General features: G+C 38.7%; 3 protein-coding genes across 3 annotated transcripts; 1 reads left to right on the forward strand and 2 right to left on the reverse strand.

Moving 5' to 3' along the window:
- Positions 1 to 541: 541 nt before the first annotated feature.
- On the forward strand, positions 542 to 994 carry LOC112177601 (mavicyanin). The gene has a single exon (XM_024315882.2). It carries the CDS (start codon positions 542 to 544, stop codon positions 992 to 994), a length of 453 nt encoding a protein of 150 aa, XP_024171650.2.
- Positions 995 to 2122: 1128 nt separating this feature from the next.
- On the reverse strand, positions 2123 to 3055 carry LOC112177602 (AP2/ERF and B3 domain-containing transcription factor At1g51120). Its single transcript, XM_024315884.1, has one exon. The coding sequence runs from the start codon at positions 3053 to 3055 to the stop codon at positions 2123 to 2125; it is 933 nt and encodes a 310-aa protein (XP_024171652.1).
- A 1854-nt stretch (positions 3056 to 4909) lies between these two features.
- LOC112180857 (probable enoyl-CoA hydratase 2, mitochondrial) lies at positions 4910 to 8139 on the reverse strand. The gene is made up of 8 exons (XM_024319423.2): positions 7916 to 8139; positions 7650 to 7819; positions 7353 to 7427; positions 6652 to 6742; positions 6495 to 6546; positions 6039 to 6142; positions 5890 to 5966; positions 4910 to 5411 (listed from the first exon to the last, which is right to left on the reverse strand). Exons 1-8 carry the CDS (start codon positions 8088 to 8090, stop codon positions 5235 to 5237), a joined length of 921 nt encoding a protein of 306 aa, XP_024175191.1. The 5' UTR covers positions 8091 to 8139; the 3' UTR covers positions 4910 to 5234.
- Positions 8140 to 25492: the final 17353 nt, after the last annotated feature.

A 25492-nucleotide genomic window follows, 5' to 3' on the forward strand; every position in this document is an offset into this window, starting at 1 on the left:
AAGATTCAGTTGCCAAGAGCGCAAGAACTCTAGGCTCACCCTTTCATGAGATATGAGATATATACATGAAAGGATAGGATAGAGGCGTCAGGTGGTCGCCACTGGAAGAAGGTGAAAGGAAAATTGACGAGAAAACCTTGGAACTAGTTTGATCTGATTTCTTGGGGCGAGATTTGTATGGTTTTGTTAGAGAAATTTTGGTAATCCGTTTTTATCGTGGACTTAAACTAAGCCCGTGTTTCTGTAATCCTTCTTTTGTTTGGTTTTAGAAATCCTTCTACGAACAAGTCTCTTTGTCCAAATCCTCTATAGAATAGGAAACCTTTCCAGTCCCCATTTAGGCTAAAGCAAGCAGTCAAGCACTATATATATGTGCAACTGGCCACAATATTTGTCATTCAGATCTTCAGTACCTAGCACATCTCTTTCGGTTCATACTCGACTTCAGATTCCTTGCACACTCCTGTTCTCTTTTTCTCTCAACTAGTTTCGTTGTTTCATCATGGCCTTGAGAAACACCATAATGATGTTCTTTGTTGCAATGGCTTGTTTGGGCGTTTGTTCGGGTGCCTCTTCATCGGAGGCTGTTCACAGTGGAGTTGTTTACAAAGTCGGTGACTCAATTGGGTGGAGCATTTTTGGTGATTACAAGAAGTGGACTTCCACAAAAGAGTTTCACGTCGGAGATACTCTACTTTTCGCTTATGATAAGGAATTTCATAACTTGATGGAAGTGAATGGAGAAGATTACCAATCTTGCAACACAAAGTCTCCTCTAGCACTCTATGCTGCCGGACTTGATTCTATCCCGCTTGACAAACCGGGTGACTATTACTTCATCTGCGGTAGAAATTTCGAACCAGACTGGTATGCCATGACTCTCAAGGAACCAGGTCACTGCCAAGCAGGACAAAAACTTCACGTCAAGGTCACTCTACCAATATCAGATCACCATTTCGTTGCAAGTCCAACCCCAGCACCAGCGCCCAAGTGATAATGTCCATGTCAAAGCATTTTTTTTTTTTTAAATTCAATTTCTTCAAGTTAGGCAAATAATGTTTGTATGTACCGCAAAAAAAAAAAAAAAAAAAAATCATTGTTTGATCTGTAATGTTTGGTCAAAACTATCTAGCTAATTAAACAGAGTTCCATTACCAAATTCCTGTGCTTTTCCCTTCCATTTGTCTGCTCTTGTATTTTCTTGTTCCTGTTCCAGATATTCTTACTTTGATCTCTTTCTTGTTAGTGCCTCTCCAAGTAGTCGATGACCAACAGAAAATAAAGAAATTGTTCAGACTGTGCAGCATATTATATAAGTTCTGCCGATAGAGAGACTTAATTTTAATTAGACATCATCATCAATACTTATGATCCCATAATAAATAGAAAAAGATGGTTCTTAGTTCTTACATTGTTCATATGGAGTGGTTCATCCAGTCATCTGCAACTGATTAAATATGGCTCACAGAGAAACTTCAATTATCTTACATCTTCTGCACATTTCAGCTACAAGTAGGCTCTCTGACCAAACTATTAACAAAAGAATAATCCGTTTCGTCTTATAGAGGTCTAATACCTATGTCTGAGTTGCAGATTGGGGAAGTTGTAATACTAATTTGTTGTTGTCTTTTATTTTCTGCAAAATGTGATTCTCTCAACTATTTAAGATGCACCGCTTGTCGTACGAAAATTAGAGATGGCGATTATGTAACTTCCTCAACCTGAATTAACAGCTGACATTACAGTTGTTGTCAAAATAACAGAAGAGATAGCTTCTGAAGATGGCGTGGCCAGTATGGACGAGGACTGGAGGAATATAAAGAACAACTAAAAATTGAAAAAAGAAAAAAAAAGCGGAAGATAGTAATCACTCACAGATACTGATGGATACAATTGAAATTGCATTCTAAGTTCTGCAAAACTATCAGTACTGAAAATACATACTCAAATGTTCTCTATGAAACAGCCTTAAAATTTAAAAACTACTCAACCCTCGAAAAGTTGAGATACAGACAAGATGCAACTACTTTCAAATGAGCAAAATACAAAAATGTGTATAGCCGAGATATAACCAAAGGAAAATAAAAAGAAAAAAGCCTCATACTCGGGTTGTAGCTAATTGTTAACCACTAATCTCAATACCAAAGAGCTTAAACCCTCTCTTTTTCACCTCACTAGTGCAATCAGCCTCCAACTCCTTGTTCAAGCTTCCTCTCAAACCGACATCTTGCTCTGTAGTCATACCAACAACAGAACTTTCTGCAGTACTTCTCAGCACATTAATCAAGTGAAATTTTCTCCTGACAGCATCCCCTTGGTACCGGCATCTGTAAATTATTATTTTGTCTTTCTCCTTCAGGTTATACATCTCGAGAAAGTCTCCCCAGCCACTAGTAAAAATAAAGCTTTGTGTACTCTGCCAATATGAACATCCAAATGTCCATGAGCGGCGATGTATATCATACAAAGTGGCAAAGCTATTCCAGCCTTCATCTTCTATTGGGGGGGAATGTAGTGATGCATAATCCCCTTGAACCAGGAAGCACTTGTGAGTGACATCCATATGACTCAGTTCCTTCTTAAAGAGAAAGTCATATGAAATCTCTTGTTCCTTCATGAAGGCTTCTGCATGAAATCCAACACAAGTTGAATGATTCAAAATAAAATTCTGAAGCATCGATGAGTACGTTTTATCCTGCAACATCCTCAGAACTTCCTCAATTGAGTACTGACTTTGGAAAGCGCTCTCTTCTACACTGTAATTACTCCGGTGGAAGTTTAGGGAATGAGCTCGCGGCATCTTGACTGCAGCTCTATCATATGCTTTAGCTGCCTCAATCTCTGTTTCATATGTCCCAAGCCTGTATCGCTTGTAGTTATAGGTGATCCTTGCCCCCCACATACCACCTTTCAGTGGTATCACTCCTTTGAGTTTAGAGGAGGAAGAACCTTGTTGACTGCTTCTCGTACATCTATTCTGATGAGATGGAGAAGTCGGAGGCAGGTTTTGATCTTGCACCACCATCTCTATTGTTGAGTCAGAACTGACATCCATTGACATCGGAAAAGAGGTTTGAAAATACTACAGGGAACTGGAAACTGGAGAGAATAACAATGGGGGAAAAGATGAATGTGATGAAATACGCAAGGCTGTTGTCTATTTTAAAAGAGCAGCTTTTAATTCGCCATTTAATAGTGCATCACACACCGGTGATGGCTATGGTAAATAAATCTATACGCTTAAATTCTGTTTTATGGTTATGGTAAATACATCTACACACTTAAATTCTGTTTTAACATTTTGAGCTTATCCAAGGTTATGCAATTTTGGCATGTAACTCTCAGCTCCCATTCTGCAAAAGACATTTGTTTGTTTTTGGAAATATCTCTAAGAACCTAAGTCAGATGAATTGAAAATAAACATAATGCATAATAACACAAATTTTCTACTTTCCACTGGATTAGATGTGTTTCCTCCTAATTTTTCTGCCTAGCAAATAGAAAATCTCAGAGGTCAATTACTTTCCAAGTTGAAGATGCTGGAAGACCATCATATTTACAACAAAAACATGTAATGACATGAAGGAAACACAGTTATAAAGACAACGAAATGAACAGTATTGGATGTATTTCTAAAAGATTGAACTGAAGAAAAGAGACATGGAAAGTGTCTACAAAAGCTTCAACTTGCAGAATGAATTCAACAGTAACTAACTTTGAAGGGACTAAAAAGTTAATAGAAAGGCCAAAAGTGATCTAGGGTATAAAACTTTGTGTTTAGACAGGGTTATCCAGATATTATGATGATACGGCTCCAAAGAGTTCCATGGTGAAGTTTGAGTCGTTTTCCCTCATTATGAACATGAAGATTCTAGATTTATAAGAATATCTTATTTAGCATTGGGTGGTTTGGTGGATTTGTTGGAGGTTCTGATTCTGATTCGTCGGTAATTTATTCTCAAGGTGCCCATAACAAAGTTATGGAGAATTGATTTCTCCAGTCAAAGGCTGATCATCTGTATGTAAACTGTAGAGTACTAGAGTTCTGCTTGATTTACTAGGATATTATATATTGAACTAAGATTTAGTATTCATGTCTATCAGGTAAAAGAATTACTTGTTGATGACTAATAAGCAAAAGGGGAAACTGCTTCTGTGGACATAAGCAATCAGCACCCTAAAATGCAGGAATTTTATGAAAGTAGAGACGGTGATTATGTCCTGATGGGCAGAATTGAAATGACACTAATAATTAGTTCAGTGAAGCAGGTCAATAAACAGACAAGATGCAAGTACTTTCATATGAAGCAACTTAAACAACAAATATAATATATATGATAAGAAGAGTTGCAATTGTTTTGTACATAGGCATAAAAGTACAAATCAGTTAATATCTTTTGTGTTTTATTTTGTTTCCTTTACAGGACAAGCTGTATTCGGTTACTTGCTTCTAAAAGATAGGTAATAGCGAATAGAAGCTGTTCAGCCTCAGATGCATTCTAAAAAAGCTCCTGGACTAGATGGGATGCTAACAGTGAGACACTGTGACATAGTGTAGGGAGTACTGTTAATGCCACTTCAATGGTTGTGGGAATGGGATTATAGTGTAGGAGCGTTGAACCATGCTCCAAAGTTATCCTAAGAGTCTGGATCATCCGTAATAGAGGTTGTGGGTCAATATTCTTTGCAATGATCGAAAGTAAGAAAGTTCTAGCAACTCTACAAGAAAGTTGGTTTCATGATGAGAATGATTCATTTCTAAAGTCAATTTTGGCTGTGAAAGTTTTCACGCTCGTTGCTAATGAAGAAAATGACTACATGAGCCCTATAGAGGCCAAATAGTTATTTGGTGAGGTCTTGTGGCATCTTTTGTATTTGGCAGTCATAACATAAGCTCTTCCTCAAGAAGAATCCAAATAGAAGCAAGGGCATTCATGATATTGGACGCCTGGATGAAAATTCAAATAGACTCTGAACATCATTCCTGACAACATAGTCATAAATATTGAATTTTATTGGTTCACTAATACACATTCGAACATCTCGAATGCAAGAGGTTACGCACCTAACAGACACCAACTATTTCGCTGACCCCTCAAATTAACATGCAGGTTACACTGATGATATACAAAAGGGCCTCTACAACGTGTCATTTCCTCATTGCCTGAAAATTAATTTTATTTCTGTCCCGCCACCTAACTCATCCCAAGACAGATTATAGCAAATTTGCCATCTTATTTTCCAGTATACCTTGGCTTCCGCTTCTCAGCAAATGCTGCCAGGGCTTCCAAACGATCTTCTGTGTGCAAGGTCTGCTCATAGCATTCTTCTTCCAGTGCCAAAGCTGATGCCCTATCTACCTCAAGTCCCTGGTCAATAGCTCTTTTCGCCATCCTTATTGCTATTGGACCCTGCTAAAACTAGATACATAAATATGATTGCAAAGTGATTTATAAACTGCACTGTCCTGTAACTAATATGATGACTTACAGTAATGCTTACTTGAGTCATATTTTCTTTCTGGTTTTTGGAGTTGATTTTTCTTGTTTCTTACTGTTGTGGGGCACGGGTTATACATTTGATCATGAAAACTAAAAGAAGCATTTGTAGGGTAGGGATGAGGAAAAGGGTTAGGGTTACGTAGGGGTCATGGGTTTGAAAGTATGCACCAAAACAGGAGGTATGTATTCAGTCTTTACCTAAGTAAAGAAGTTTCAATTATATACATCCACTATGATAGAACTGTTTGAACTGTAGTTATCATTGGAAGGCCAAAATTTCACAATTGATTGCCCTTCTATATTAAATTATAGGCGCATACTCAACCAATCTCTATGTAACTTGACAAAAAGAAAAAAAGGGGAGCTCTATCGTAAAGTAATTTCATACCTTCTCATTTATATTGCGAGCAACTTCAAGTGCCTTTAGATAAGCTTCACCAGCATGGACACAGTAATTTACCAGACCTGTATTAAGGTACAATTTTAGTGCCAATGGGGAAATGGAATAAAACCAAAGCAGCTACCAAGTAAGAATACCCATTGACATTGCTTCTCTGCCACCAATCTTCCTCCCAGTCAATATGAGTTCCTTTGCTATTGATCTTCCAACCACTCTAGGAAGTCGTTGAGTCCCACCTGCCCTGTTAAAGGATGTAATCAAGAGAGGTTGATCTGTCACTGCATGGATCATTTATGAAAAAGGAAACTAAAAAAATTAAAAAAGGTATAAGAAAGAAAATGAATAAAATAAGAAGCAATTCAGTTGAAAGAACTTTGTTCAAGAAGGTAATAATATCAATGATGCCACTAAACAATCAGTGTGTCTGGGATAAGAAGTTGAAACTCTTATGTTATAAGAAATGGTCTAGTGATGAAAATCTCTGATATATAGTTGAAGGAGAAATGCCTCGTCAAATAAGATGCAGGGTGCAATGACAATCTATGAGGATAACAGCAAGGGCTATAGTATGTCAATTAAAATTTAGCACATACCCGGGAATTATAGCAAGTCCAGTTTCTGGCAATCCCAATACTGCATCTTCTCCTGAACCATAAGGGTGGAAGCAATCAGAGTCTAGTCACTATAACACATTGATGCAGCCTGTTATTTTATAAGCACAATTGGTTTTGCTGTTAAAAATGGAAGTACCACATATCCGAAGATCGCATGATAAAGCCATTTCAAGTCCACCACCCAATGCTGCCCCTTCAATGACAGCGATGGTAGGAATGGGAAGTACCTAATAAGATAGTGTCAAGAAAGATTTAGAGAAAAAAGAAAAGAAAAGGTTTGCACCAAGACATCTAAGACATATTACAAACTATGGTCTTTGGGTGCTTAGATATAGGACTTAAATTTTTTAGCCTCCATTATACCAATTTAGGCAGATCCTTCAAAGGGACTCTTTTGAGGACTTTAGAGTTAGTTTTGTTAGACTTTTAGGACCAAGCGAGATTGTGCATTGGGAATTAGGTTTAGGAAAAGAAAGCCTATTTTCTCTTCAATTGTCAAGAATCTGAAACAGTTACGGTACAAGGATGACCATATTTCGACCTCAGAACACAGAGCACATTGAAACTTGAATTGAACTACAGATGACTGCAACTATTAGACAATTTTAATAAAATACTGTATATGACAAGATGAAAAAGCAACAAGAAATCTTGAAAATCGCAGGCGAAGGAAGCGATTTACCCTTCAACACAAGTGAGCATACCTAGTATTAGCTATGTCAAACACTCGAACCAACTGCTCACCTCAAACAGATATTCCAAGTCTTATCATTCTAAATGCTATCGTTAACAACAAGTAATTACAGAAAACCACAAAGGTAAAACTCGAAGAATGACCTCTAGAAATGAGAATGTGGCACGCAGCTTGTTCACGAAATCTTGAACCTCAGTTGCACTCATCATCTTGCGTTCCTGCCACTCAAATTAAGAGGCATTAACAATTTGACTAGTGAGCAATTCAAGAAAGCCATTACTTCTCCTTTACATAATGGCAGTTGCATAAAATATTTTCATGTAATGCAAATCAAGAGAGTCACAAACATAACCAAAAAACATCAATTTGAATGCCCCAAATACATAAATATATACATATACATGCATTGATTCTAAGAAAGTTATAATTGGATTGCTTACCTTCAAATCTGCTCCTGCACAGAACACCTTGGGAACTTTACTGCGGATCAACAAAACATTAGCAGATGAATCTTTACTGATAGCTTCAAACGTGTTCTGCAAACCTTTGAGCATATCTTTCCCTATTGCATTTCTCACTTGGGGTCTCTCCAAACTAACTTCAACGATTCCTGTCACCCCAAAAAACCCAAATGGCCGGGTTTATGGATTATAAGCTATAAATACATAAAGCACGAAAAAGAAATATACTCTGGAATTGAACTTGCCGGAATCGGAGTCGGAGAGCCTGTGGAGGTTGACGGACTGAGAGGGTGCTGACTCTAGAATCAGAGTCCGGCAAAGCCATTTGTTGGGCCTGGGAGTGATTGAATTCTCTGGAAATATAGAGGCTTTGGGTGTGTAATGTCTCAGGGACTTGCTTAGAACTCTGAAAGCACCCATGATTTTTGTTCCACAAAGCTATTCAAACACTGACGAATTGCAGTGACTGGACTCTCTCTATATCAGAATGGGGAACAACTTGGGTCACACGGTCTGACCATCGGAATGGTCAGGCTTTCTAATAGCAAAACGACGCGTGGCACATTTGAGGGCATTATCGGTAGTTAAGGACAATTTCAGGGGCAATAGGGATATAAAATAAGTGGGTGTACGCGACTTATTCTCATTGGCCAGCCTGACAAACCGATTGTACTCAAGTTTATTTTTTTATTTTTTTATTTTTTATTTTATTTTTATTTTTTGGAAGCGAGATAAGGGAGTAATCTGTCCCCTTACTCGAAATTTTATTGAATGAAAGAGAAAAAATACAAAAGAGAAAGAGGGACTAGGCCAAAATCTTTCTCAAAAAAAAACTAAACTTGCCGAAAGAAGGGAAGCCTAGAAAGATCACGGCGAAATCGTTCTGAAGCAAAATCAGGTACCTCAGACCACCAGTGCTTTGAAACATGAGTTGCTCCAAAGTCAGCAAAGGCATCAGCTAAGCTATTTCCCTCTCTATAAATATGGGAAACCTTCAGATTCATTTGTTTAAGCAATAACAAACAATTAGCCCAAGGAATTCGTAAGAACCATGGAACATCCAGCAATGAGTTTAACAAACGAACCACATGAGTAGAGTCTGTCTCCAACCAAAGATGGTTCCAGTGCCGTGTCGAAGCTAATTGTATAGCCTCAATGACTGCAAGAATTTCAGCGGCAATAGAACTAGCAAAGGATATAGAAGAGGCAAAAGCCCCTAAAAATGATCCTCCTGAATCGCGAAAGACACCACCGCACCCTGCATTACCATTGTTCTTGAGAGAACCATCAGTGTTAACTTTAATCCATCCTGCTGGAGGAGGACGCCAAAACACAAGAATGAAGCTAATAGCATTAGCTGACAGCTGAGAAACTCCAAGTACCGAGAAAATAGTCACAGAAGAATGCATTCGTTTGGGAGGAAAAGAAAGAGTTGCAGATTCTCTGAAAAGTCCCAAAAGCTGACGACGTTGGGCATGCATTAAATTGAATGTGATGTCCTCAAAGCGCAGCAGATTCCTAGTGGTCCAAATATACCAAATCAAAGTGCAGGCTACTATGGTCCAGAGACGTCGTTTAGACTTAGTTAGTGATGAGGCAAAAGTCCCAAAAAAAACATCGTCCACAGAGCTCCAAGGAGAAAAAGAATGAGAGAAAAGAAGCATAATCCATTTCCATAAAGCCATAACTCGCGGGCAATGCAAGAGAAGATGGAGCAGAGACTCAGCATGATTACAACATAGGGTACAACAGGACGCCAAAGAAAAACCGCGACGTTGAAGATTCTCATCAGTGAGCAGACGCCTATGAAAAGCCTTCTAGACAACGAGGCTTTTACGAGGTTGTATATCTCTATTCCAAATAAGTTTACCCCACTTACAACTAGGATTATGATCCGAGAAGAAATTAAAAGCTTCCTTTGCTGTTATAACCCCTGAAGGTGATCCTTTCCAATGAACTGAATCTGAGGCAACTTCTATAGGCAAGGGAAGTTGATAAATTTTTTGAGCTGTGTGAGGAAAAGAATGTACGAAATCCGCTGGAAGAGCCCAATTAGAATTGATAATAAACTCACATACCTTAGCCTGAGGAGGAATGGAACCCCATATTTCAATAGTAGAGGCAAGAGGCTCACCCAACCAATTATCAAGCCAAAAAGAAACCTTCTGACCATCCCCGACGCACCATTGGAGAGAATTGACGAACAATGGCCAAACTTTCTTGAGGCCCAACCACACCGAGGACTTCTTATAAGACTTTATAGGATGAAAACCATCTTTTAGGAACCGTTCTCTCAATAAGGAGGCAGTTGGCGACGTTGAAGAAAGGACATCCCAACACCTTTTGATCAAAAGTGAGTGATTTGTCTCAAAAAGATTCCGCAATCCCAGACCTCCCTCCTCTTTAGATTTGCAGCAATGACGCCAAGCAATTAGCGGTATCCCTCTTTTGAGAGGATCACCAGTCCAGAAAAAATTCCTTACCCATGATTGGAGATCATGAAGAAGGTTTGGAGGCCATTCATAAATCTGAAAACTATAGACAAGAACACCCTGAACCACCGAGTTAATAAGTTGCAAACGTCCCGCTTGGGAAAGCAAATTGCCTTTCCAAGCAGATAACTTGCATCGTACTCGATCTGCAATTGCTTGAAAATAAATTCTTTTAGGGCGTCCCTGAAAAATGGGAACTCCAAGATAAATAAAAGGAAGAGACCCTTGCTTTACACCAAGAATTTTACGGATTATAGAGCGCCGCCGACAAGCAAACTTCCCTAAAAACACCAGAGATTTTGCTTTATTTATCTGCTGCCCCGAATTCAACCCGTATTCATCCATGAAACTCATTAGATTACGCATGGAACGCTTGGTACCTCGTAAGAAGACCATAATATCATCTGCAAATAGAACGTGAGAAGGAGGAATGATACCAAGAGGAGCTGATAACAAGTCGAGCTTCCCATCTTCAACTAGCTTGGATAAACCCCTACTAAGAACTTCTTCAGCCAAGCAGAAAAGAATAGGCGATAGCGGGTCACCTTGTCTCACACCACGGGAGCAAGAAAAAAACCCTTCTGTGGAACCATTAATAAGAACTGACAAGTGAGCTGATTCTAGAATTGCCTTAACCCAATCTACAAAGACATTTGAGAAACCGAAAGCTCTCAAAACCCGAAACAAGAACCCCCAGTCAAGAGTATCAAAAGCCTTTCGCACATCGAATTTAACGGCAATATTTCCACCTTTACAATCTCGATCAAGAAGGTTTATGCATTCCGAGGTCAAAATAATCGGATCAGTAATGGTCCTGCCCTTTAGAAAAGCACTTTGATTTGGAGAAATAATTCTCCCAGCAATAACTCCCAATCTGTCAGCAATGATCTTCGTGATAATTTTAAAAGAAAAATTCGCCAAAGCAATTGGACGCAACTGTAACACTGAATCTGCCCCTGGCACCTTAGGGATTAAAACCATCAAATTGGAATTAAAGTGGGGAAGGACGTAACCTTGAACAAAAAAACTTTGAACAGCTTGGACTACAGTTGCACCCACAACCCGCAATACTCAAGTTTATTATTTATTCACTAAATATCATGTCGATATATATAAATGCTGAAATCAAAACAAGTCATTACATATTCTCCCTCTACAAACTTTGGGTAGATAAAAAGTCTGTGGATATGTCATAATGAATATTCTTATGCTCATTTATTTAAGCAAGCCTACACACTATGAAATACCATAGTAAATAAGGCCTAAAGGTAAAAACTTATAGTTTCCCTAAAAACAATAGGTTCCCTAAATAAAGGGATCGAATTATTGAAAAATAGACAAACTAAAAAAATACTAATAAGGCCTGCTAGGCAAAACCCTGGCCCAATGCACTGAGCCCGTGTGTGATAAGCATGGAAGCCCAGCCTCTTTCCTCTCGCCAGAAAAACCAGTGCCGCGGGCCCACCAACCTGCCTGCTACTGAGCTGCCAGCCACCGACCCGCCTGCCATCTTTAACGACCGGACGAAACACCGCCAAGATGAAGAAGCATATGAGCCGCGATGTCCTGCCATCTCCAGCAGAAGACCCCGCACCAGCATCGATTAGGCTTCTCCATGACATGTCGTACTGCCTCTAATCATCGATGAGAAGGAGATCTAACTGGTTCCCTTCACCTCCAGCGCACAGACTCGACTAGGCTCCCGTCCGGCGACACCTGCATCCCGTAGACAAAGCATAAGAGTCCTATCGTCTCAACGAGGCCCGAGGTCCTCATCTTATCGACGAGGCTTGAGGTCCACGTCACGCTGACAAGCTCAAGGCTCGCGCCACCAAGGATGGCCGCCGGACGAGCAATTGGATGGTAGAGAGAAAACTCCGGGTTTAGATTCTTAGGGTTTAGAGTTATATGTGATCAAGAATTTTGTACTCAAGATTATTAGAAATTATTAACCAAATATAAGTTATGTTTGCCATAATTATAATAGGATAATACTTAGCTAACTAGGAGGCAGACCACCTCTACTAACGAGATGACACGTGTCATAAGGGAAGTAAAAGCCGAGAACTTAGCCAAAGCAATGAAGAGCCCAACCTTGTTTTCTGGATTTGAGATCTCTTCGTTGAGTTCTTGTCTCCAGATTAACGAATGTATAGCAATGCGGAAGCCAGCCTAGTATGCCAAGACACCTGCAAATCCCCAGCCTAATCTGTTTGAAAATAAGTTTTTTGGTGCTGATTCAGGACTTATTCGAGGTGGATTGGGTGCCTATGGAGAGAAAATTCTAAGATCAAGCTTTGAGTATGTATAAAGCAAAATTAGTAGATATTTATCCGATCCTCAGTATTACTTCCAAGTGAATGATAAGTATGTGAGGAACAAATTGAAGGTAGTGAATGTTTGCACAAGGGTGTTTAGACACGGATAACTGAGTCAGTAGGATGCCTTGGACCTTTTTATGCATAGGAGTCTTCAAGGAGAAGACTATGAAGAGAGTCCTCTTATGCACCATACATGTGTTTAGTGCATTTTTAATTATTTAGTTCCAGGTTTATTAGTTTTAGTGAGTATCAATAAGCATCGGATGTTCAATGAGTGACATTTCCCTAGTTATCACCATGGTACCATCACATCTTCTTGTCTGTCTATAGTGACAACGAAAGAATATGTGATAACCATTTTGGTTTAAGATGAATGATATTGAGGCCCGATTTAAGTTTAATTAAAAAAAAAAATAGAAATTATTAACCATTTGTCCTTTTATTTGAGAGGAGATCTCCTCCTAATCCAATTCAACTAGTTACAAATGAAATCAAGATGTAGAATTATAGAACCCATTGTTACAAAATAAGCATAGAGCAAAACATTAATATATTAAAAAAAAGAAAAAACATCGTCTTTCATAGTTGAAATGTTGAGCTATGTTGCCTCTTGTGGATCATATCAGAGCTTTGACAGTTGATCTCGTTTTGTTTAGCTGGGGTTGGACCAGCAGAGTCGCTAATCAGGCAGCAGATCACGTTGCCTTGTTAGCTCGTAGGAGTTAGCATCCAGCTGATTGGGTTCAGTTTCCACCTTCCTCCTTTTGCTCACATTCTCTTGTATGATGCAGGACATGCTCATACTAAGTTTATTTTGGTTGTTAGCTCCCCTTTTTCCTCTTTGTTTTGGGAAGGGGTTTTAGCACTGTTTGTTTGTTGTACTTAGTTCCTTTTTTTAATGTATTATCTTCAGTTCAAAAAAAAAAAAAAAAGTAGAAATGTTGCACAACCCATACCAGTGCGCATTTGGTCTTCTTCACAAGGCAGTTGAGGCTAGTAGCACGCCCGCTGTAAGGATGTGAAATGCTTTCAGTTTCGACAAAAACCAGTGTCCTCGTTTACAAAAATATCATGATTAATCTTATGGTTGAAGTATATACAATTTAATTGAAAATTTAAAAATATTGAAATTGACATAAATATCAAAGAGTTATTACCTATAAAAAGTGTATAGTATTTTGCTCAATGGGCACTAAATTGGGCTTGATTACCTTTGGGAGTCCACATATTTGGGCTTTAAGTCTTTCCATTAATGACGTGATGGCTAAATTTTATCTCGTGTCTCACAAAGTATTTTGACATCATTTTAGTGTTGCTAAAGTGACCGGAGGATTCAAATTTGCTCACCACCAATACTTTGGTGGTGATAGCACCACTCAATATAAAACTGTCATGTGTTATAAAACATAATTATAGTTAATTATGATGTTTTATTAAACAAATAAATTTTAAGTATTAAATTAATTCTACATAACGTGGCAAGTTTTAATTGGGTGGTGATATCACCACAAAATAAAAATGGTGAGCAAATTTGAATCCGTGACCGGAGGATATGTTTCATATAAGATCCATTTACCAAGAGTCGGGAATACGACTCCATTCATATTTTGTGTCTTTGTTAATATTTTAGAATTTAATTATATTATAGGTCATTTTGGTGGATATAGTTTTTCTTTAAATACTGTAGTCTTAATCATTTGTGCAAAAGAGTATGTGAATGTCTTATTTGGAGTTTTTTGGCCGTTTCAGTCCTACTATAATCAAGTATATCAGGTATCATTTCTATTGATTCTGCTACCTAATTCAAAACTGAAGTGTTTTCTCAACAATCATCATTGCAATTCATATCTCCAGATTTGAAGATTACGTCGTTTTCAATTTATGTCATTGCGTATGTTCATTATTGATGGTTGACAATAGGGCTGGGATTGGGCCCGGCCCGTGTAAAATTTATAGAGCCCGGACCCGGACCGAAATTTTCGGGCCGGGCCTAAATAACATTTTTTCAGTTTTGGGACCGAGTTGGGCCCGGACCGTTTTTTTCGGGCCGGGTTTTCGGGTTTTTTGGGCCCAAAAGGCTTAAAAAAAAAAACTAAAAAAAAAAAAAATAGCCAGATCTGAGAACAGATCTGCTCCAAACCCAAATTCCTCCGCCCCCAAAGCCGCCTAACCACCACCATCCAAATTCCAAAGTCGGGTTTATCCGTATTGATAAGCAATTAGTATACAAAATAATCAGTTTATTGATTGATGTGAACAAGGGTTCTTAGACTAAGTGAAAAAACCGGAGCAAGAAGAGAGATGGATGAAACCAGTTGAAAAGGAATCTCAACATATGCAGAGAGAAGGTGGTAGACCAAGTGAAAAAACCAGCCAAGAACCATTCAATTACAAAGGGAGGGAGCGTGAGAGGGGTACTGGGTCTCTAATGATCTACAATTGATCTGATGGAGAATGAGGACTAGGAAGAGCAGGGAAAAGAAAAAGAAAGAGAAAGGAGGCGTATGGGAAAAGAAGAAGAAGAAGAAGATAAGAAGAGAGAAGAAAAAAATAAAAAAAGGGGGAGAAAGGGAACAAGAAGAGATAGGATTCTCTTGAAAGAAGAGAAAGAAGAGGAGAATGTCAGAACAGAGAAGAAAGAAGGGAGAAAAGAATAAAATAGTTGTAAAAAAAAAAAAAAGATAAAATAATCTATGCAATTATACATGATTCGGGCCTTCGGGCTTTTTTTTTCTTCTAAATCTAAGGCCCGAGCCCGGCCCGTTATATAATGATTTCGGGCCGGGTTTTATAGAACTGACAAAAAAATTTTAAGGGCCCGGACCGTTCGGGCCGGTCCCGGGCCGGTTCCGGGTCGGGTTCCGGGTTTCTGGGCTAAAATCCCAGCCCTAGTTGACAATATTTTCATTATTTTGTTTGCCCAATTTATTTGTTTTAGATACAAAACCTAACAAGAACCATGAAGAATTATATCATATATCTCTTTCTGTCTTTTTTTTTTTTGTTCTTTTTTATTAGTCAAACTTCATTATGAAATTAAATCTTGTTTATAATCTCACAACAGGTCGGAGATCAATTCGTTTGAAAAGAGGATTTTACACTTTGTCAGAGCAGACTCTAAAAAAAACACAATCAATAGATACTACATGAATGGAAGAAAATCCTTACGAATTTTTGGTGCAAGGCTCTGAAAGGACACAATCAATAGATACTACATGAATGGAAGAAAATTCATGGATTAAATACTGTTTACTCCCTATACTTATATGGTTTCATCGTTTCAGTCTCTGACCTTTGAATTTCACCTAAAAAGTCTCTGAACTCTCAATTTCCTCCCAATTGGCATGGTCACTGCCGTCAAAATTTTTTGTTAAAGTTGCTGAAATGTCTATTATGCCCTCACTTAATTTTTTTCTCTCTCTCTTTTATTTCTTTTTTTCATTTCACCTCTTGAAGGTTTGTGGATTGGAACCATCTTGATGAGGAGATGCACAGAAAGAGCCGGAAGAAGAAGAGGTAAAAAAAATATATATATAAAAAAAAAGGAAGAGATTAAAAAAGTAATTGAGGGTATAATAGACTTTTTAGGGGAAAATAACGGAGTTTTTTACGGATGCTTGACGGCAGGGACCAATTGGGAGGAAATTGGGAGTTTAGGGACTTTTTAGATGAAATTCGAATGTCAGAGATTGAAACGATGAAACCCTATAAGTATACGGAGTAAACAGTATTTAACCTAAAATTCATTTTTTTTTTTAAAGGGGTTTGGAACCCAGCCTAACTGGGAGGCTCAGCCCCACACCCGTTATTATTATTTAAAGGATGATTGTACAACGAGGGGGACATAATACCTAAACCTCGAGTACTAATATAAGAATCCTCATAGAGCATATCCTGGATAATCACATGTGTCTCATCTAACCACTACTCATCTAAATAATCAACACTAGCAAGGTGTGTCAACCTATGTGCAACACCATTTGCTTCATGATAGATAGATTGTAAAGAATAAGAGGGAATTGCTTGCAAATATGCTTTGCAATCCTCCATAATACAACCTACCTCTGAAAGGTCCTCCATATCTCCCTGTAAAGCAGTCACCACAGCTACACAATCAGTCTCAATGTCAACCTGATCATAGCCTTGATGGATAATAAGAAGGAGGCCGGCTCACATAGCTTCAATTTCCATCTGTAGAGCCGATCTAACATAGGAAAAGGGCCGTACAATTGCAGTTAAACACACACCGAGATCATCTCTAATAACGGCACCAATTTCTCCCTTACTAGACGCTTCATGATAAGCCCCGTCGATGTTCAGCTTGAGTCTTCCACTAGGTGGAAGCTGCCATTTGGTCTTCTGTCGAGCCTTCTTCTTTTGTTTGATCGTGTGCATAGCTTGGTACTTGGTAGTCAGCAAGCAGCTTAGGTGCCCAAGTCGCCGTATTCAATGGGCAGAACTTGGACCCCTTCCACACTACAGAGTTTCTCTCCACCCAGATGGCCCATAGCATCATATAAAAAATGTCTTTCTCATGATTGGACAGAATCTCACACACATGCAAAATCCATGCAACTAAGGAGAAAGAAGGTTGGTTACGTACCTGCAAGTGCAATGGACCAAACTCTCAGAACTCTTCAACCATACTACACACTTTGAAAATATGCAAGTCGTCCTCAGCATGGTTATTGCAGATGACACAAGTTGTATCTAGAGAGACACCTCTCCTAGACAACTACCAGGTTAGGAACAATACCCCTACACAACCTCCATATAAACGATCGAACCTTTGGGGGAACATTAGCTTTCCATAAGTCCAACCAGTGTTTCTCCGCAACCCCTCTTGAGCCACTCTAAGTCGAAGCTCGCTGATGCAAGTTTTCTATGGTTCTAAAGACATGATACCCACTTCGAACACTGTATCTCCCCTCTTGTCAAAATGCCACACCCATTTGTCCTCCGATCCACGGATACTCAAAGGTATACTCGCAATAGTGCTAGCCTTAACATCCGTAAAAATCTCTTGAATAAAAGGGATCGCCCACTCACTACTCTCTAGATCAATAAGGTCCTCCACAAGAAAATCCTCCGTACCAACCATAGGGGCTGAGAAAGGTTTGAAACGATATGGTAAGGGTAGCCATGGGTCCTCCCACACTCTAATCGAGGAACCATCGCCAACTTTAAGCCTCAAACCCCTGCGTGACACTTCCTGACCATTCATAATACTTCTCCATGCGAAAGACAAGTCGCCATGAATCGAAGCATGCATGAAATCAGAGTGTGGGAAATACCTAGCTTTCAAGAGTCGTGCAGCAAGTGAGGTAGGATTCTGAAGCAGACGCCAACATTGCTTAGCTAGAAGAGCAAGGTTAAAGTGATGCATATTTCGAAATCCCAATCCCCCTTCAGATTTTGGAGAACACAAACGTTCCCAAGACAACCAATGTATCTTCTTGTCCTCCTCCGTTGCACCCCACCAAAACTTTTCCATCAAGCTATGTATCTCATTACACAAGTGTACCGAAGTCTCAAAACAGCTCATGACATACGTTGAAATCGATTGCACAACGGCTTTTAATAAAATCTCCTTCCCAGCCGTGCTAAGACACTTTTCATGCCAACCTTTAGTCTTCTTCTTGATGCGTTCTTTAAAAAAAAAACAAAAGCATCTGTCTTGGAATAGCTAATATCAATGGGGACCCCAAGATACATATCATGTTTTTCAACCCTTTCCACTTGAAGAGCCGCAGCAAGATCATCTTGCTTATCTCTCCGGACATTCTTGCTGAAGGCAATGCTACTTTTCTGAAAGTTCACAAGCTGTCCCGAGCAACTAGCATACACTTCTAAAATCTCTTTCAAAACCCGTGCATCCTCAAACGTCTCTGCTTGGAAAAAAAAATAAAAGAATCATTGGTGAAAAAAAGGTGTGAAATACACGGCGCACCGGTGCAAATTTCAATCCCATGCAAGAGCCCATCTCCCTCAGCTTTCATGATAAGTCTTGAAAAAACCTCCGCGCACAACAAGAAGAGGTAAGGAGAAATAGAGTCCCCTGCCATAAACCCCTAGAAGGTTGAATATTTCCCCTAGGTTCATTATGAATTTTTTGGGTTCAAGAATCTATCTTAATTGATACATTATCGAATCAATAATTTACCAAAAGAAAAAGGGAAAAAGTTATAAATGGTCCCTGTGATTTGGGGTGATACTCGATATTGACATTGTGGTTTCAAAATGTTTAATTTTACCCTTGTGATTTGCAAAATTGATCAAAGTTGGTCCAAAAGCTAATTTTGACAAAAACTTTCCTATGTGCAAGTCATGTGTAAGGATAAGTTTGTCATCTCAATAAAAAAATAAAATAAATTAGAAATTTTATAGGAAAAGAATTAAAAAGAAATTTAAAAAATCAGAATTCCACAACCTTCAATTTTTTATTTCATTTTTCAAATGCTATTTCATTTAATTTCTTTTACTACTTTAAATTGAAATGACAAATTTATCCTTGCACATGAGGATTTTTTTTTTTCAAAAATAGCATTTGGACCAATATTAATAAGTTTCGCAAACCATAAGGATAAAATTAAATATTTTTAGACTACAAGGTTAATTTTGAGCATCACTCCAAACCACAATAACTATTTATAACTTTTACCCAAAGAAAAATATTGGGCCATGTAAAAACTACGCATCTTGATCAGCCCCGTTGGTAACTTTTTATTGTGGAAGAAAAAAATATATGGTAACGTCTACTTAAGAGACAAAATAAAAGCGTTGCAGGCACTTGAGTCTTGAAATAGCCAGTGAAATATAACTTTATGATCTTTGCTTGTTTGGTTGGATATATTATATCCATATTTTTTCTGTCCATTTTCAATCACGCAAACCCTATATAAGCCTACAAACGGAGGAATTGGACGGAGTGTACCGATCAGATGAAAATTGTGACGTTAGGGACTTTTCAGATTAATTGAGAATGTCAGGGACTGAACCGATGACAACGTGATAGTACAGGAACTAAACAAAATTTAATCCAAATCAAAATATGTCCAAGACATTCAAAAATAAATCGATACTTTATTAATAAAAATAGCCAATGATGACATCAAACTTTCTTGACCAAAATGTAATCCAAAATAAAAATCAAACTTAGACAAATTGTTGTCACTCAATCCGTTTGGTAACTCCAATTTGGTTGTGACCATGTAAGGTAAGTCGAGATTTTGGTGGAGCTATGCTCTCTTGTAAAACCGTTCTCTCAGTTCAAACATTTCCTAGACATCACAATTAATTGGATAAGCCTAGTTGAGATAGAGTTAAAAAAAAAATGTCATTTATTGACTAAGGCATAATTGCCATTACATAATTCTTGAAAAAAATAAAAGGACTACACCAATCAAAATCTGCGACATCTTTATGCACTTCTTCGCCAGATTTGAAGTCCACTATGGTGAGATTGACGTCATTGTCATCTCTATCATCTTCTTCTGTGGCAAGGTACACTTCTTGCTCCCTCAGATCCCTATATGCTTTGTATTATGCAGCTAACTTGTTGCTTGCCTTGCATTTTTTGAACCAATGCTCACTTGATCCACATTGATGACACAAGTCATTGTGGTTGCCTCCCTTTAGTTGAGGTGCACGTTGTGGACGTCTCCTAGGAGGGTTGAAGCCACCACCTCGACCCATAGTGGAGCCACCACGGCCATAGCCTCCTCTCCCACGATGTGCAATGTTGCCACGAGATCTCGCTCCAGTTTGGCAGTTACCTTCCTTTTTAGGGCGGTCATATGGATCCACACGTCTGTTTTGTCCCTTAACTTTAGGGTTCCACTCCTTGCGCCCTTCTTTGGGTGCATTATAATTCGCTTTGTGAACGCTCTTAGTTCCAACGGGCCTTGAATTCTAATTCTTCACGAGGATGTTATCATGTTTCTCAACTACAGACATAACATTGATTAGCTTATTAAACCTCGTGATCCGTCCAATGTTGTACTCACCTCTGTATTGCTTTGATACCAAAAGTGCTGAGACAGGAAAGGTGGAGAGAGTTTTCTCAATTAGCTCTTGCTCTGTGATTGGGTGTCCACAGAACCCCAACATAGATTTAAGGCGTAGAGCTTTTGAATTATATTCAGCGACAGACTTGAAGTTGGCGATGCGCAGATTGTTCCATTGAACCTACAAGTCAGGGAGGAGGGAATCTTGGACATTGCCAAAACGCTCTTGTAGCACCACCCATAATTCTCTTGCATCTTTGATCGACATATACTCCAGTCGGAGTGATTTATCCATGTGGCGTCACATCAAGATGAGTGCTTGAGCATGCTTTGTAACCATCGGCTTAAATATGAGGTCCGGGTTTGGTGCCTGAATTATGGGTAATATCCCTTTGAAGTGAGATAGTTCTCAACATCGGTTACCTAACTGTAGTACTCCGAGCCTGTTGAGTCAAGCATGGGGAAGTTGAGCCTTGGTTCATTCAACATCCTGAAAAGAAGAAGAGAAATATATTAGTTTCGGAGTCAAAGCTTCTATGACAACTAATAATAAGATTTATGAGTTATGCTACCCAGAAATCTATTTCCAAAAATATTTGGATTAGACATAAACAATGATGTTTATATGGTCAAAAATCGATGCTTATGGACGCTCTTAGTCCGAAGATTACGAACGCTCTTAGTTCATATATAGCTTGAATCCCCACGATTCCACTTTTAGAGAATCGAACCCATATTACAGAAAGGTGGGATGAAGAAAAAGGGAGGTTGCAAGTCCTTTTAGAAAAAAAAGAAAAAAAATTAAAGTATGGAAAGCAGGAACTTTAATGTAATTTTGGAGCTTGAAACCTTGAAAACTTGGAAGTTTGACATGTGCAAAAGTGAGGCGAGGCTGACGGGGGCTGTGCGAGGCTAGTAGTGCAGCGTGTACGAGGGGTCTTGCGTGTGTAGGCGGGCTAGCAAATGCGGGGTAGGTGAGGTGTAGGTGTGAGGCATGCGGAGCTAGGTGCAGGAGTGCTGCAGGGGCAGCGAGGCTAACCGTGCAGGGGTTAGCAGTGAGGTGTGGCGCAGAGGCTATAGGAGTTAGCGAGGCTAGTAAGCTTGGCGAGGGGGCTCGCTGGGCTGCAGGGGCAGGCGAGGCTAGCGTGGGCTAGGGGCAACAGTAGCGAGGCTAACGGGGAGGGGGGGAATTATTTTGATTTTTGGGTTTTGGTTTATAGGGCTCGTGTTGATAACGTGTTTTAGGATATTGGAATGCAAGAGAGATTGATGAGAGAATTGAGTGTTCATTCATTGATAATAAGAGCCCTATATATAGGGATTACAAAGTACAATTTCTTGGAATACAAGGATATATTCCTATTCTAACTTGAATTGGAAATCTAGAACCTTCTCTCCTATTATTACAACAATAGAACTAATTCTAGTTTGACAGGCACACCAAAAGTCAACATTCCTCAACAGAACACATAATGCAAAAAGGGACAATAAACAAGGGAAAGAAAAGTTCCAAAAGTGCATATTTTTTTATTTTAGACAAACCTACCAATCTGCAAAAGCATCTGCAACTTGGTTGTTTTCTTTGGAGAATGGAGAATGATTGACAAACAATTCTTCCATAAAATCTGAACTGTCAAGCCACCTGGAGATAAGGATTGGAAACATAATGATGAACCAGCAACCCGATATGTTTTCAACCAGCTTCCAATATCTCTCTAAAAGCTAACTCCAGTGACTCTTTGAAACCATAATGTCTTCCTTCAAACTAAGAAAATTCAAAGAGTTAGAGAAATCCCCAAGAAAAGACACAAAGTAGAATGATAAAAGTTGATCTATAGTACAACAGAACTGGTCAAATGCTCCACATTGTAAGTTCCATAGTCTTGCTGGAAAATAACAAGGACCATGTTTGCGCACATTCGATGTTGTCTTAAGTCTTGACAAGCCAGGAACAAAAAATTTGGGCAGACCTTCAAGCTGCAAGCCATTAAAAGTTCCTATTGAACAGTTTGAAGACACAAACCAAAAGGTTTCACTGCTTGGCTTGGCACCAAGGAAGAGTCATCAGGTCCTGAATCTGCCCACAAACTGCATTTATTTTATATAAAAATTAAAAAGTTGCAAGGCGGAATGTCATATAGTACTAGCATCCCTTTTAGGCATGTTATCTTAACCTTTATTCTATCTGCACTAAAATAGATGTAAGAAGACCATTTTACCTTTGAAAATCAAGACATCCAAATAAATTGTGCTCATCAAAATCCCCCAAACTATCATTAAGGCCATAACTGAATCTATCATGGCCAATATATGCTCTGCTAGCTTTAACCACTTCCTGCATAGAAATAAGAGCAAGCTCTTCAATTAAAAGACCTACCTCGCTTAGTTCTCATAATCTCATGTGTAGTGACATGCAAGACAAACTCAAAACATACTCTATTGTGCTTTCAATAAATTTAGCTAGTAATGTTTGACAACATACGCTTCACCAATTTATATGTATTCCGTTGTTTCATCACTTGTTGATTAAAAATGCAGCAGAGAACCACTTAAAAAGTGTATTGGGAATGTTAAGAAGGTCAACCTTAACCTACCTTGCTTCATAGAGAAACTTCCAGCGATCAGTAAATTCTACTAGTGAGTTGTGAGTTATGACTAGAATCAAACCTTGTCAACACCTATATCAAGAAACAAATTAAAAGAACTTTGGTCATTATAAAAAGAGAAACAAAAGGATCTATGGTCAGGGCTGCAGATAAAAGAAACAGGGCATAAACATGGTTTATTCTATTTAGAGTTTCAAAATTCATTAGAACAAAAAATATATAGCTTTAGAAGAGTGACTTGGGTTAAATGAATTTCTCAACAAGCAATTGTATAGTATTTTGAACAATTTTGCATTTGTAGAATTACTGCTTAGGGTTCCAATCCAAGTTGAGAAATATCATCTCCGTTAATCCAACCAGATTTTCCCTTGAGATATGGATTTTAAATCCAAGTATTCAAAACTAACATATCGTCTTTGTACTCTCCAATTATGATCCATAAAACAATATATATGTAATGTAATAAACAATGTATAAATGCTAAATCAAAATGTTTGCAACTCAACATACATGTCAAGAAAGGTAAGGAGTGGAGTGAATTTTTCTTCTGAATTTAACAAAGAGGAATCAATACCTGTAGCAATTGGAGTGGCTATGAATACATTTAACAACAACACAAGAGCATCAAACCGCCTTTTTCCAATTTCCCTTAATTAGGACCAAATCTTGCAATGCTGATAAAGAGATGATATTGAATTGTAGATGCCCATGCAGATACAATGTAGTTCTAAGCTGATATGGAATCGACAGAGTAGTGAGAGGCAGATATTGAATTGTAGATGCTCCTGCAGATACAATGTAGTTGTAAGCTGATATGGAATCGACAGAGTAGTGAGAAGCAGATATGGAATTGACAGAGCAGTGAGAGGCTAGAGGAAAACATTGGAAAAGACTAGAAGGTGTTACATTTCTTGCACATATTACTGCAAAACTTCAAGCAATTCCAACTTGACTCATACTAGCAGACAGCTCTTATTCTTGGCGTTTCACAAAAAAGGGTCCATGCAAGCCCCTGTCTCACCAAACTAATAAAAAACAAGTTATGGACACACCAAAAAAGGGATAAGGGTATACAAGTTTTGATTTCTTTAGAGATGCTGCAGAAACAAAAGTCATGGCTTTACTTTAGAAGGGAATAACCAGAGTCTAGATATATAGTATGTTCAAAGCAAAAATGACTTTGTAAATAACTAGAGAAACTCAAGAGTTATTTTCGTATCAAAAAAAAAAAAACTCAAGAGTTATTTTTCTCTCACAAATTTGTAAGTTTAAATCAACTAAATTGACTAATTATTCAACTAGCAGAGATGAGAATAACAAGAAAGAACCAAAGCATTCTTGGCATTGGTTCTTTTTGTGATATAAACATAAAAAGAAAAAAAAAAAAGAGGCATACAACTTCACAGTACTCGATAGAAAACAAAGAAAAGAAAAGGAGTTACCTTGAGTGTCTCGAATATGAGAAATCTTGGGCCACTCTGGGCCGCTCTTCTCTCTACATCTTTCGCTCAATAGGGGACAATTGGCTATCTCTAGCTGATATAATTTTATGAGGTGGTGCATAGCTTGGATGGAAGGTAGATACATCAGATTCTCGCAACTCCAAATATCTAAGGAGTGAAGAGATGCAAGGTTTCCCAACCACTCTGGAATAGCCTCCACTCCCTCAAAGTCCTCTATCCACAAATCAGTCAAAGACGTGAAGCGTTGAATTTATTCAGGCAGAGACTTAAGCTTAGGCCACCCTACGATCCTTAATGATTCAAGTTTTGGTAGAACCTGAAAAGCAGGGAATGAATCCAGCTCATTCCAAAACCGACCAAGTATCAATTTCTTGAGACTTGTGAATACGTGTGGGGATGCCATTGCTAACCCACTAGGTAGACATTTTAATTGGGAACAATCAGTAATCCTCAATTGACGGAGGGATGTGAGCTTGTCTAAACTTGGAACATTCTCTAGATTAGGACAGTTTCTTATTTCCAACGCCTGAAGAGAGGCAGAAAATTGCAGATCAACTTGTGTACTTTGACATCTCTGGATTACCAATTGACAGAGGGATGTGAAACCGCCGTGTAAAATTGGAAGAGACTCTACATTACTTACAGCCAAGTGTCGGAGGGTTGTATTAAGACTGTCAATTGGAATGGATGTTACCTTAGGGCACTCTGTTACTGACAAATGAACAAGAGAGGTGCAGCAGCCTAGTCCACTCGGTAGGCTTGATAATTCAAGACATCGCCAAAGCTGCAGTCGAGCAAGGGATGGGAGGCCCTCAGATGAAATTGGAACGGACGTTATCTTTGGGCAGCTCCGTATTTCCAAATGTTGAAGAGATGTGCAGTATTGTAGCCCATCAGGTAGACTGGATAACTGAGGACATGTATGGATCTCCAA

The sequence above is a fragment of the Rosa chinensis genome, chromosome 7 (genome assembly GCF_002994745.2).
Source record: "Rosa chinensis cultivar Old Blush chromosome 7, RchiOBHm-V2, whole genome shotgun sequence".
In the NCBI taxonomy this organism is placed as follows: Eukaryota; Viridiplantae; Streptophyta; class Magnoliopsida; order Rosales; family Rosaceae; genus Rosa; species Rosa chinensis.

Coding starts and splice junctions, on each gene's coding strand:
- LOC112177601 (XM_024315882.2), top strand. CDS start 542: ATGGCTTGTTTGGGCGTTTGTTCGGGTGCCTCTTCATCGGAGGCTGTT.
- LOC112177602 (XM_024315884.1), bottom strand. CDS start 3,055: ATGGATGTCAGTTCTGACTCAACAATAGAGATGGTGGTGCAAGATCAA.
- LOC112180857 (XM_024319423.2), bottom strand. CDS start 8,090: ATGGGTGCTTTCAGAGTTCTAAGCAAGTCCCTGAGACATTACACACCC. Junction 6,743..7,352: donor CCACATTCTCATTTCTAGAG/GTCATTCTTCGA, acceptor CTATCTTATTAG/GTACTTCCCATTCCTACCAT. Junction 5,967..6,038: donor CAGAGAAGCAATGTCAATGG/GTATTCTTACTT, acceptor ACCTTAATACAG/GTCTGGTAAATTACTGTGTC.